Here is a 14,179-nt window from a genome sequence, read left to right on the forward strand (position 1 = left end):
AAAGGATATCTACTGAGACAGTTGACAGTTTTCGACAAAAAATCTTTGATGTCCATGAAAAATCATAAAGTTTCTTTTCTAGTCTTTATTCCTTCAGTAGAGACGGAACGGGCGCTGGTTGCTGATGTTATGCAATCCCCCCGCTTGGCTCCCGGGTGGCCGATGTTTTGTGAATAGGAGAGAGAGGGAGGGCTCGGGGGAGGAGTTGGACTTGGACCATCCTGACCGGACCGACTGGTTCCACTAAAGCAGAAACTCTTCTCATTATACAGGGAAATCTGACAATCCACTTCACAGAGGAGTCGCCCGCATTCAGACGTGCTCATGAAAGGTGAGATAAGGATTGATGTTTGCATTGAGGCTCTGAGAGATTCAGAGAACTGTTGCGTGTGCAGAATTGACTTCTTTAAGAATGTGACAACATGCGGTTTAAAGGCAAGTAATATCTCGGTTTCTTACTGATTCTTAGCAAAACATCTCAAGGAACTAGTTCATGCTGTCGGTGGAGTATAGAGCTGTGCAATCTTGTGAAATTCAGTCTTCAAATTTAAAAATGTTTCATTCAAGACATCAGCAGTCTGAGACATGTTTGAGATCTCTAGATGAATTCTGGGATGTTTTGTAATTAACACTAAATATGTGTGCTGGACGCTTGCTTTTCTGTTCATCAGAATAGTTTTTATTCCAATCTTTTGCCATTTTTTCACCATCATAAATGAGGTGTTGATTTGAATGATCTGATGATTTTTTTGTTGTAGTGTTCCATCTGTGAAAGTTGGCAGCTGCTGGCCAATGGCCTTCTTTATCTCTGCATGTATATACCTGTATGAAGAACATTTCTATCTCTGTTAAGATCAGATGAAGTTTACTCAGGACATATAAAGAATTGACACACTGTACAAGCGCTTGTTTGGAGAGCATCGCTCAGATGATTTCATGAGAAATATATGATTCACATGAATCCTGACATCTTTAAGGTTTGACTTGATGATGTCTCGTCCAACCTGAGCACAGTTTGAGACATTATTGAGATCTCCTGCCGCATGTGCGATCAATTCATTTGTTCATATTGGAGTCTTGGAGACACGATCCAGACGTGACCGACATTCTCCAACTCATCTCTGAACAAACGTGCGATCTATAAAATATTGCAGATCAAACCGCTGTGAAATATCGTCCGGCTGTGATGATAGAGATTCAGTGTTGGGGACGAGAACACGTCCTCAAGACCTCTGACCCCGGCGTCCAGAAGGCATGATGGTAAAAACCTCAAGTATGTGAAACATTCATCTGTTCCTGTGGAGACCTCTGACCCCTGAACGCATGAGATCTTACACATGAGATCTCATTCTCAATGATTTATCCTAGACATCTGTGAGATTAAGAAGAGAGCTAATTAAAACTTTTGTTTATGTCTCATCTGCGTCTCGAATATTTTTCTTCAGAAAAGTGTCAGAAATGTCACAAATGACATTTTGAGAAGAGTTTGAGAAGAGACGTCAGCAATGTGTTAAACTGAGCTCAGATTCGCCTCGTCTGTGATCAAAAGATCTTAATATTATTAAAGATCTCAATATGAACTCAAACATTTACTCAAATGCAGATTCATTTAAACCTCCTTGATGTCTCAATTCTCTTTTCATTTCTCCTGAGCAATTTGAGGAGAAACATCTGAGATTGAGTTGAGACTTAAAGGGAACTCGGTGTATAGAGGGATGTATGGCTTAATGCGTTGTAATAGCCTTACACGACTAGCATTTGTCATTAGAAACACATCAAATATTTTCTATTCTTAAAAAAACCTAAATGTAATACTCATTTTAACCTGAGGAGGCCGCCACGTTCTTTTTCGACACACTAATCAGTTCTTCAGTAAATATAAGGTTCTGTAGAATAATATATAGAAATATAATGCTAAAATAAGAAAGAAAGAAAATTAAGATGCTATTTGGTGTATTTTCATACATTTAAATATAGTTTGAATGTCAGAAATAATACAAACATGCATATTAATAACCAAAATCAGTTCAGATTTATTATATACACTATGTTTTAGCCACTTTAAGATGCATCTTATCCAGATTTTGACTTTTAGATGTTGATTTACATTTACGCATTTAGCAGACGCTTTTATCCAAAGTGACTTACATTGCATTATCCTATACATTTATACACAGGTATCTGAAATCCCCTGAGATCCAACACACAACCTTGCGTAGAACAGGTTTAGGTTGCAACCGTTTGACATCACAGATTTTGACGTAAACAAAATGGCTTCCTCAAGTACAAATAATTTTTCAAAGTTTATGAATATAGTGAAAGTTAAACTGTTTTTCATTTCTAAAATATAAAGTCAATGCCATTGTTCATATATTAAGCCATGCATCGCTCTATACCCAAGGATCCTTTTAAACTGACGACTCCATCAAGAGATCTTCCATTCAGGTTTGGAAAGCTCGAGCATAAGATTATATTTTTGCATGAGATATTCTTCCGTGTCTGGACTGGAGTTTCTCTCTTCACGATTGACGGGTCCGGTGAACGCACAGATGGATCCGCTCAGTTAATTTAAGCTGACAGTAATGAACACAGTGAGTGGCTCTTCTGTTCTCAAAACAGAGAGAGGTCTTTCAGCGCTGAACGCCTCTAAACTGTAGCGATCTCTCAGAGCGATCATGGGGTCCTGACAGGGTTCTGTAGATGTGATGCCACAGGAATCATTCATCAAAGAAGAGATTAGTTCAACATTGACTTCCAAACCATTGAGAACTTTCTCAAAATGTCTTCTTTTGGGTTCCACTGAAGAAATAGTCACATTCAGATAAATGATTAGGGAGAATAAATGAGGACTGAATCTTGATTTTGACTGAAAGTCTCTCCCTTTAAGGTTTGTAAATGTAATGTGCACAGTAAACTCAGATTTAAAATCATACATTTCTCAACAGGTGAGAAAGACATCATGGCCAAAACAGAGCCGTCGAATGGGCCGAACCGTCCGCTGGAGGTCGTCCCCGTCCCAAATACAGATGAAAAGATGACGGAGCGTGGACAGTGGAGCAATAAACTGGAGTTTGTTCTGTCGGTGGCCGGAGAAATCATCGGTCTGGGAAACGTCTGGCGTTTTCCTTATCTCTGCTATAAGAACGGAGGAGGTGAGCAGGCCCACATAACTCTGGTACAGGGTCACAGATGAGATCCAAAAACTATCTTGCATTAAAGCGACAACGAGCAACTCGTGCACACTGTTGCCCCAGGTGGTTGATAAGCGGAATTGTCTGTTTACAGTGTCGTAACACGTTTATTGTGTTTTTACACATTCATGATGAGACACGACATCATGCTCGCTATCGCTATCGCCACCGGCAACAATATATTATCTCTCAGCTACCTTACGGTTATAAAGTGTGAACCAGTGCAGTGCCAATGACACAGACAAATAACAAATATGTTCAAAAGTACAGGACAGTAACAAAAATTGTGCAAATAACACTTACAAATCCAGGACCAAGACTGCTAGGTCTCCAACCATTTTGCAACCTTTGCCTCTCGCAGCTCTCACGACCGAATGTAAACCCGTCCGATATTGATTCTTGACCGGCCTCGTGTCTGATCACTCTCTTGCTTTCATTTCTTGGCTTTCTCCAACAACCCTCTTTGGTGTCTTGGCTCGCTCTGCCATGGTGATGTTTTGCTTTGTTTTACTGTTAGCTCTGCAGTTGGCTAACTTCTCCCAGGCTACGTGTAAAATGTGATGGGGATGGGCGGGGCTTGTATCGACCCGAACACCAAAGTTACAAGTGCAATCTGGGCCGATTGGAGGCTGCTTAGGGAGCAATGGCAGTAAAATTCGTCCAGTTAAAAGTTGTCCTACCACTGAAATAATTTTAGAGATGTTATTTTAAGGGCAAAAAGTTGCTCGTTGTCGCTTTAAACAGAGAGAAAATGGAAACTTCCACATCTCATAAAGGTGTTGAGAGATGTAAATGCTCAGATTTAAGAGTGTGAGATGCGCTGGAGGTCTTTTAGACCAGCCTTTGCTTCAGGGAATTTCTTTACTGACCTTGTAAAACCTGATTAGAATTTTTCCACAAAGTCCCTCAGGTACAGAAGAGAGAATGTGAGATGTGTCTGGTCAGGTCGGGGAAGTTTGAGCTCTTGTTTATGTCTAAACTCATTTTAAACAATTGATTTAATTAGATTTTTAATTGGGTTTGGCATTGTGTGCTTATTAATATTTGTTATTATTTTTTGTTTCCATATTAATTTGAGTTTATTTAGTTTAATAATTTTGCTTCATGCTTTTGTTATTTAATACATTATTTTAAAAATTACTTTTAAGGTTATTTTGATTTTATTATTTTGTCGTAACAATGTTTTTTTAGTCTTCATTAAAGCAATACACATTCATGAGGAGACATTTTGGTTTATTTTTGGTCTCATTTTAGTGTCTAAACTTAAACTTCTTTCAGTTTATTGCTAATACAACATTTTTATTATATAATTTAATTTGCTTAAGCTTTTCAAATAATACTCACATGTTTATATTTGATTTGATTTTTTCATAGCTTTACTTTTAGTTCAACATATTGAAAATGTAAATGTTGTAAATTTAAAAATATGATATGTAAAAATTATAAAAATCATTTGATAACGTTACGGTTATCATTATTAGAGCTCAATAGTGTCAGATTTTTACCATTTGAATATAATTTGAACAAACATATTAAAATGTAATTTTCCTTTGATGTAAAGTAGTAGTTAGTCAGCAAAAGTTTGATTTGAGATGTGTTTGGCATGTGTTGAGATTTGACCTCCTGATCTAACAGTGTTACTCATTCAGAAGGTGAAAGGTCACAGCTGTTGTTTGATCGACCCGTGGCGTCTGTCCAGAGAGACACATGAAAGCTTTTTGGAAATGTACTGAAATTGTGACTCATTTTACATTCGTGATAAAACATCAATAATACTAGAAACTCAACACCTACAGAATATACCCTACTACCATACCATAATAGTATTACCATGATCTGTTTGTTATACTGCAGTTGTTTTTATTTTATTTTGTTGAAATATCACGAGAATATAGTGATGATTCCGTGTATATGAAAGCATTACCATCCCTATACCGCAGTAAAGTATGGTTGATTTTTCTGTGACAGGTGCGTTCTTCATTCCCTACCTGATCTTCCTCTTCACCTGCGGTATCCCCGTCTTCTTTCTGGAGATCTCTCTGGGTCAGTACACCAGTCAAGGAGGAATCACCTGCTGGAGGAAAATCAGTCCGCTGTTTGAAGGTGAAACAACTCATATAAAAGCACATTCTTACATTATAGAGTTGAAACATTACAAGTCTTCGTGTCTGGCTCGTGTGTCGGATCAATAACTGAGACGTCATGTGATTCTCCAACAGCATCATACGGTGAAATTATTTCTGAACAATCTTGATTTCTGTGTGCTGTATGAATATTTACTGATGTTTTATTTATGAATACATTGAAAACACTTCTGTACTTCTGTGTTTAAATAGCATGTTCATTTATAAATAATCCTAAAAGTTATCTTTACCAAATGTGTGTATGTCATATTGGTATTGTGCTTTACATCTCTCTCTCTCTGTAGGTATTGGATACGCCACACAGGTGATTGTGGCCCTGTTGAACTTCTACTATATAATAGTTTTGGCCTGGGGAATATTCTATCTCTCCAATTCATTTACGTGGGATCTGCCGTGGGCTTCCTGCAACAACACCTGGAACACAGGTGAGCAACTTTCCTGTTAAGTGTGATGTCATCATAACGTTTCATCATATTCCTACATAGAGGATGAAGTTAAAGCTGTTTCTGTTGCTGACTATAGAGACCTGCGTGGAGTTCCAAAGACGAAACGACTCCATTGAACAAATTAACATGCCAAACGCAACATCGCCGGTCATTGAATTTTGGGAGTAAGTTTTACTGTAAGAGTATTTTCTGTAAGAGCTCGTTTTCAGTCGTTCATATCTCTGTCTGACCAATGAAACGGTCTGTAAAACTCTGATGTGTTGTGTTATGTGTGAATCTCGTCTCTGCAGACGGAGAGTTTTACGGATCTCTTCTGGAATCGATGAGATTGGAACGCTGCACTGGGATCTGGTGTTGTGTCTGTTGTTGGCCTGGGTTCTCTGTTACTTCTGTATCTGGAAGGGTGTCAAGTCCACCGGAAAAGTATGTCACACATCTGCCGCAGTCTGAAAAGTGCCGTCAAACAAAATAGGTTTTTTATTATTAAATCTTTTGAATGTTTCAATTACATTTTGTCCAATTGTACCAAAAAAAGGCAACAACCGTAATTTAATGTAGATTTGCATTCTTAATGTGTGTCCAAACCCAAACACGACATTAACCCATGGCTTTCATTGAAGCAAAACTGTTTAAAATGAATACTTCTTTCTTTTTTACTATGTGCAAAGTACAACGTGTCTTGCACATCGGCGTCATGCTGAAAATATCCTGAAAATAAATGCATGGAAGTCTATCGTTGATACATTTTTGCTTCGTTCAAAGCTAGAAATTGCTTTTTTTAGTGCACACGTTTTGCAAGATATTTTAACAAAATAAAAGATATATAGTATTATATTTTCTTAAATTGTATATGATAAAATATAATACTTTATTAATTTTATTTAGTTGAAATATCTTGTAAAATGTGTGCACTCAAACAGCAAAACAAAAGTGAAATCGATGGAACTGTGTAATTTTTTACACTCGATATGTAAGCTTGCATGTACTGTAATACCATGATAAATGAATCTAGTAAATATTCATTTGTGACTTAAGTCATTCAAGTTAAAGGATGATTGTAAAGTGTATCTGAAGACGCTGATTTTCTGTCCCTCAACAGGTGGTTTATTTTACCGCAACCTTTCCTTACGCGATGCTGTTGATATTACTGATCAGAGGAGTCACGCTGCCTGGAGCTTCCCGAGGGATTCAGTTCTACCTTTATCCTGATCTGGGAAGATTAGCCGATCCACAGGTAAAGGATCACTAACATTAAGCATAAAGCAAAACACTGGGTTACATCTTTAGGGTGTATAAGGACACGCAAGACTATGTGTTAGTGTGCTTTAGCAAGTCTTCTGGAACTAATAGTGTTTTCTGGGACACGCGGTGTCCTGAGTTGAAAGGTCGTGTGGTTTTGTCTATGCAGGTGTTTAGATTTGTCCCGGAGCAGGAAACACAGTAGGGGTGCCTGTTTTCTGTCCTGTTACGATTGAAACCATCTGTGAGTTTGAACTTTCACATCTGTGTCAGACAAAGACCCCACATGATACATCCCTGCTGAAAAAACAGTAGAACACTTAGTGGATATATGGGTTATAATGGGAATTGTACTGGTTTGATTAGAAACTGATAATGTCTACTGGTGTGTGATGGATTCTGTCGGTGGGATGTTCTCTGATGGATGAATCCTCTTGCCCAAAACATACGATAGAAACCATTAGAATTTCAGATTTTAAAGCAGGGATGAGAAGTGACTTGGTCATCCAGACGTGTCCCAGAATTGTTTGACTTCACATTAAACTGCTCATAATGTGCTTGGTCTAGTCAATGAGAGCGTTGAGATACCTACATAACATGAGGCCAAATGAAGCTTCACAGGAACGAAAAAAAGAAGTTTGTCCAGTCTGTGATCATATTCTCAGAACGTTAAGTGTCACGAGAGGAATGTTCTGTGTTGGGTCTTGTTCAGACATCTCTGAGCCTCAGGTGATGAATGTAAAGACACAAGGACGTGTTTTCAACAAACAGATGAATAATTCAATAGACTTTATTTGTTTTAATTTGGAGGAGTGTGTGTGTTCATTCACATGATGTTTCATGTCATATGAACTTTGATAGATCCAGATGACCCGTGTTTTTTCTTCTGTTTCATGTCAGATTCACGTTCAAAAACATGTCAGCTTGTGTTTCCTCAAGCATCAAAACCTCACAAAAATGTTAAGTGATTGAGAGATGTAAGAGATTACAGAACTTCTAGGAAACCTTAAAAAGTGTTTCATTTGACCTCTGACCCGAGACTTAATTGCTTCTAAAGATGTCGGAGATCATTCACAAAAATAATCTCACTGAGCCATCATTCATGTGTGTCTGCTTCAGCATTGGATGTTTTACAATTGTTCTTTAAACCTCAAGAGACCCAAAATGTATAAATCTACTGTCATCACAGCAAGACGAGGTGTTCTTCTGTCTTCTTGTCCATGTAGGTGTGGATGGATGCAGGAACACAGATCTTCTTCTCGTACGCCATCTGTCTGGGCTGTCTCACTGCACTCGGAAGCTACAACAAATATAACAACAACTGCTACAGGTGAGAATCACCAAATGAGAAAAACTTTTTCATTTCTCCCAGACATCAAGGACATTAACTGAAGTGCAAGAGGAACCTTTTGGTTAAGTCTCAGATATTTCTCTTGAGAAAAGAGTGTGAAGAATGTGTCATTAGAGTTTGAGAAGAGACGTCAACAGTGTGTCAAACTGAGCTCAGATTCGTCTCGTCTGCAATCAAAAGTCAATTTTAGTGAAGGTCTCAATATGAACTCAAACATTTCTCATAACATTTACTCAAATCCAGATTATTTGACATTCATTTACACCTCCAAACTCTTCATGTGTTTCAACAATAACGCTCTGTTTCTCTATTTATTTCTCCTACACTCTTAAATAAATGTCTACTCGAGAGCTACGGGTCGCCGACCCCTCCCATAGAAGAACCTTTAGGTTCCATAAAGAACATTTTACATCTGAAATGGTCAAAATAAATAAAAAAGTATGAAAGAGATGGTTCTTTAAAAAAACATTTGGCTGAATGTGTCAGCATGTGCATGAAACAGAACCCAGATACAGACAGCTCTTCAACTGAACCCATTTATTTAAACAGAAGGAAAAAAACATGACACAATTTAAAATCCCTCGAGGGGGAAAACAGAACTTAAACTTGACTAAACATGAAACATGACTTAACCAAGGACTACAATTCAACTTTGATATCAAAACCTTGAGAGGCAGACAAGACATGACGTGAGTGTCAAGATGGTCCAGCACAGGACAGCAAACACAAGGCCATTAAATAGGAGAGGAACAAAAGAGACATAACGAGGGCAACAGGCGTGAACAGGATAATGAATAAGGAAGCAAGGGGCGGGGCTAAGACACAAGACAGGAGAGCACATGGCATAAAGAATCAAACATCGGCCATGTGCTTCCATACACAAACTCAAGACCTGAGACTGTCATGATCCTGTCACTCCAAACTAGAAAAATAACCACAAGAAGGTCAGGATCATGACAGAATGGTTCTTCTACGGCATCGCTGTGAAGAACCTTTTCAGCACCTTTAATTTTAAGAGTGTCTGAGAAACATCTGAGACTAAGATGATACTCAATTGAAACACTGTTGATGTTTTTATTTTACGTACTATACACCATGCTCTAGAAATGTGCATCTCATATATTTATTTTTTCCTCCATGTTTTTCTGTCTCTAGAGATTCTTTGGCTCTGTGTTGTCTGAACAGTGGCACAAGTTTTGTCGCTGGATTTGCAATCTTCTCAATTCTCGGCTTCATGTCATACGAGCAGAACGTCCCCATTTCGGAGGTGGCCGAGTCCGGTGAGTGTTTGATCATGACAATCTTTTATGTTTTTTCATGAATTATTCAACTCACAGGCAACGTTTTCAAAGCTTTGACTTGTGTTTGCTAAACGTTTTCTCAAGGAGTAACTTGTGACACACTTGCTAAGCAATGTTATAAAATCATTAGTATGAATTATTTGTGTAACCTTTTGTTGACCTAAAGGGAAATTCCTAGAACGTATTTTGTTATCTATTGTATGGAGAGCCTGATGTTACAAAGCAGATTATTAAAACACTAAAACGTATCTGATCGTCCTCTTCTTATTCTTGATTCTCTTCTACTGCCAAGTCTTATGCTGTATGTTGTGTCATGCATGGTCTCACTCAGGTCCTGGTTTGGCGTTCATCGCGTACCCGCGTGCCGTGTCCATGATGCCCATCTCTCCTCTGTGGGCCTGTTTCTTCTTCATCATGATCGTTCTTCTGGGTTTAGACAGTCAGGTGTGAATCTTGAATCTCTCCGGAGACACTGATGTGTGTTAGTGCCGCAGGTTTTAATGTGTGTGTGTGTCATGATTCAGTTTGTGTGTGTGGAGAGTCTGGTGACAGCGATGGTGGACATGCACCCGTCCCTGTTCCGCCGGAAGAACCGCAGAGAGCTGCTCATCCTCGTCGTGGCCGTCGTGTCTTTCCTCGTGGGTCTCATTATGCTCACAGAGGTGATGGATTACTGTTATCATTTACTGTGGTGTTCACACAATATCACAAGGAATGATTCGTCCCACAGGCCATGTTCACAAACCTGTTCTCTCTCTGTCTGCTTCAGGGTGGGATGTATGTCTTCCAGCTCTTTGACTATTACGCAGCAAGTGGCATGTGTTTGCTCTTTGTAGCTGTCTTTGAGACGGTTTGCATCGCCTGGATTTACGGTGAGTGTCATCTCTGTTTTGTGTGCTTTAGAAAAATTCAGATTGTGACACGTCACATGAGTTTGATCATTTCTGTGTGTTTTTACTTTAGGTGCTAATCGATTCTACGACAACATTGAGGACATGATTGGATATCGTCCTGGCCCTTACATTAAATACTGCTGGATGTTTTTTACTCCAGCCACTTGTTTCGTGAGTATTTATTTGCCTAGAAATCTATTTAAATGTGCGAGAAGTCGACAGACTACGACAGAACTTTATACTTTAAATTACTGTGAGTAACTTACACCGCCAGCGAAAAAGTGAGAAGATGTCGTTCATTTCAATGGAGAGCCAGCATCAATAGCGACAGTGATCGTGGGCGACAAGAAGTGGACGTTTCTAGCGACTGGACAAAGTTGAGATTTGCTCAACTTTATGCAAATGTGGAGATGCTTTCGGTAGAAACTACCAATAGGAGTAAAGCAGCGGTGCTCACGTCAGAATTTGATTATGAATGTTACTAGAGCAACCAAAGCTAGCAACGCATTCAAACCTCTTCGTAGCAAGAGACTAGCGACACCTAGCGACAGATTCGCTGGCGGTGTGAATACACAGTAAGTAGTATTGAAAAGTTTATGTGACCTTCATGAGACACCCGAACAACTGCATAGCAACACAGTTTAATCAATTCAGAATACACACATATATCTGGGGAGGGTCTCTTTCGATTTGGGCACGCAGGAATCTTATTTTGAAAAAACTATTTTAATGAAATGTAGTTCTAAAGGAATAAAATGTAGTTCTAAAAGAACATATATTTTTGTACCATTTGTCTTGTGGCAGTGTACGTTTGCATTCTCCCTGATCAAATACACTCCTCTGAAGTATAATAATGAGTATGTGTACCCGTGGTGGGGTTACGCTCTCGGCTGGCTGCTGGCTCTGTCCTCTATGATTTGTATTCCTCTGTGGGTGGTGTCTAAACTGAGCACGTCCAAAGGTTCCCTCAAAGAGGTGAGTGACACTTTATCTGATTACGTTTTAATAAGCACACTACCCTTCCAAAAATAACTATACTTCGAAAGGATTTTAAGCATGCTTAAACAAACAACTAGTATCTTTTAAAGGTACTTTGTATGATGTAGTAATACATCATAATCTAAGTGCACTACTTTAATATTACACCTGACTAATGCTGCCTTCACATGCTCTGGGAAATTGGATAATTCCCACTCCGACCCAGCAGTAACATCTGGATTTAGTGACATTAAAGGTAGTAAGTACTTTCTGTAGAAATGACAGTATTTCTGGCAGCAGTTAAATGATTCTGGCAGCAGATAAATGATCATTAAACATTGACAAATAACAGCCTTGTGCAAAGCATTCTGGGAACCAAAATTAGAAAAGAAAACAATGTTTAAATGGAATTTTGGTTTCCAGAATGCTTCACATGAGGCTTTTTCTGTAAAGAAAAGACTTGTAAATGTTTTATGTTAATTTACCTTTGAACAAACTGTTGCCAATACTGTGGCCTAATGGTTATAGCGTTGGGTTTGTGATCAGAAGGTTCAAATCTCAGTGTCAGCAGGTCATGACTGAAGGGCCCTTGAGCAAGACACCTTACCCCTGATTGCTCTGCAGTAATGTGCCACTGTATAAAAACTACTTGTAAGTCGCTTTGGATAAAAGCGTCTGCCAAATGAATAAATGTTAATGTAATACATGACAAGTATCTGTTTACAAGTATTTCTGAGAGCAATGAAAGGCAGCATATATGGGCGCACTTTTAAGTATATTTTTAAGAATTAACAGTAGATTTGAGGTATATTTCTATGATCACTGTGCTCCACGCTTTTTATTTACTCTGAGCTGCTGTAAAGTCAGCTGTGGCCTAATGGTTAGAGCGTTGGTCTTGTGATCAGAAGGTTTTAATCTCAGTGCCAGCAGGTCATGACTGAAGGGCCCTTGAGCAAGACACCTTACCCCTGATTGCTCTGCAGTAATGTGACACTGTATAAATCTACTTGTAAGTCGCTTTGGATAAAAGCGTCTGCCAAATGAATAAATGTGAATGTAAAAATGTAAAGCTGACTTGTTGCTATATAAATGTTTGTATTGTCTTCAGCGTTTCATCGAGCTCACGACACCGTCCCCAGACCTGCCTAAGACCAGGCAAGAACAAGAGAAACTCCAGGCCATGTTTGTGGCCGATGGCAGCAGTCTTCGTCAAAGAGGCGTCCCGACCAAAGACGGCTACTTCCCCGTCAGCGAGAAAGAGTCGCACTGTTAACCGTCCCGAATGAGACGGAACCGCCGTGTGTTTCCCCGAGATCCTTCTGTTAACCCTTACATGATACCTCACAAAACTGGCAGCCAAATAAACATGAGGACCTTTACATTGATGAAACTGTACTGAAATGAGAAGAGGAGTGCTTGCGTTTTTATTCTGCTCTCACGAGCCTTTTGATTTTACAGATGCGGAATGTTCTGAATAAACAGCGAGAGCAGATTACACAATCTGAGCAAAAGAAATATTCATGCGAGTCTGATATGACGGTCATTGGTTTTAAATCCGTTAATTTCTATTTACCTTATAAAATCGCCCTTTTCCCTCTTGTTTCTCCCCCTTGGGACCCTTTGCCCAGCATGTGGCAGAGTGGATCAGAATCGAAACGGTAGATGTTAGAAGCAGAAGCTGGATGTCTGAGGACCGTTTCAGTTCAAACAATCATCACATCTGCTTTCTGAGGAAGCAAAGGAGACTAGAATCCATGTGGATATGCATCATTTATATTACAGAGTCTGTGGGGTTCAGAGTGCATGAGTTAGAAATGTCTATGAAGGTTATAGACTTTCAATAGAGCTTTTAACAGATCTGACAGTATTAAAGCAAGAGTTTAGTCTTAACATATGTGTAGGTAGCCCTGATAGCACACACCATCTGGCTTACGTCTATTTGACGTCCGCATTTACATCCGCAAGACATCTCGGAGACGAATGCTAAAGATCTGGAAAACACCTGCTGCGTAAAAACATCTACTAAACACCTTTTACATCCATTCTTAATCCTCTTCTCGATGTCCATGTGACGTCTGACAGCAGATGTCACCGAGACGTATTGCAGATGTAAATGCAGATATATCAGGGACCCTACTGAGAGGTCATGTGAAACTATTGAACAGTGTTACACAGGGTCAAAGATCAAGAATTAATCTACACTTGGAAATGTTTTGGGAGGACAGGTGGTATATACAGTAAATCAAATTGTATCACATGATTTTGTGCGTTTTCTGAATGTATACATTTTAATATCTGAAAAATCAACGAGGTCTTGTATTATGGACCGTTCAAATGTCCTCTCTTGATTTTTGTGTAAGTGTTGATGTGAACGCAGTCTTATGTATATATCTTGTACAGAACGACCTAGTCTAATTTTTACAACATTGTACAAAAACGTGTTTGATTTCCAGATATATTACTCCTGTATGAACATTACACCAATAAAAGACTATTATAAACTAAATAACAATTGTTTATGTTAAAACAGCACCAATCAGTGTCGATGTTAATGTCAGCGCATCGGTCATCGATGACAACACCCGATTGGTCACTTTCGCAGGTACCGTAAACCGATCAGCCAATGAAATCGCTGC

The 14,179-nt window shown here is 39.0% G+C and overlaps 1 protein-coding gene across 2 annotated transcripts; it reads left to right on the top strand.

The window, feature by feature from the left end:
- Nucleotides 1-245: 245 nt before the first annotated feature.
- On the top strand, nt 246-14,046 carry slc6a13 (solute carrier family 6 member 13). Of its 2 annotated transcripts, none has more exons than XM_079450344.1 (15): nt 246-331; nt 2,946-3,152; nt 5,160-5,294; nt 5,620-5,760; nt 5,858-5,945; nt 6,072-6,204; nt 6,881-7,015; nt 8,247-8,350; nt 9,527-9,651; nt 10,004-10,116; nt 10,197-10,334; nt 10,442-10,544; nt 10,636-10,736; nt 11,370-11,540; nt 12,652-14,046. In XM_079450344.1, exons 1-15 carry the CDS (start codon nt 325-327, stop codon nt 12,814-12,816), a joined length of 1,866 nt encoding a protein of 621 aa, XP_079306470.1. In that variant the 5' UTR covers nt 246-324; the 3' UTR covers nt 12,817-14,046. The 2 variants fall into 2 exon arrangements, with proteins under 2 accessions (XP_079306470.1, XP_079306469.1); XM_079450343.1 differs by having other exon boundaries at nt 294-435.
- Nucleotides 14,047-14,179: the final 133 nt, after the last annotated feature.

Source organism: Barbatula barbatula (assembly GCF_947034865.1).
Source record: "Barbatula barbatula genome assembly, chromosome: 25".
In the NCBI taxonomy this organism is placed as follows: Eukaryota; Metazoa; Chordata; class Actinopteri; order Cypriniformes; family Nemacheilidae; genus Barbatula; species Barbatula barbatula.

Coding starts and splice junctions, on each gene's coding strand:
- slc6a13 (XM_079450343.1), top strand. Junction 10,545..10,635: donor TTGCATCGCCTGGATTTACG/GTGAGTGTCATC, acceptor TTTTTACTTTAG/GTGCTAATCGATTCTACGAC. Junction 11,541..12,651: donor CCAAAGGTTCCCTCAAAGAG/GTGAGTGACACT, acceptor TATTGTCTTCAG/CGTTTCATCGAGCTCACGAC.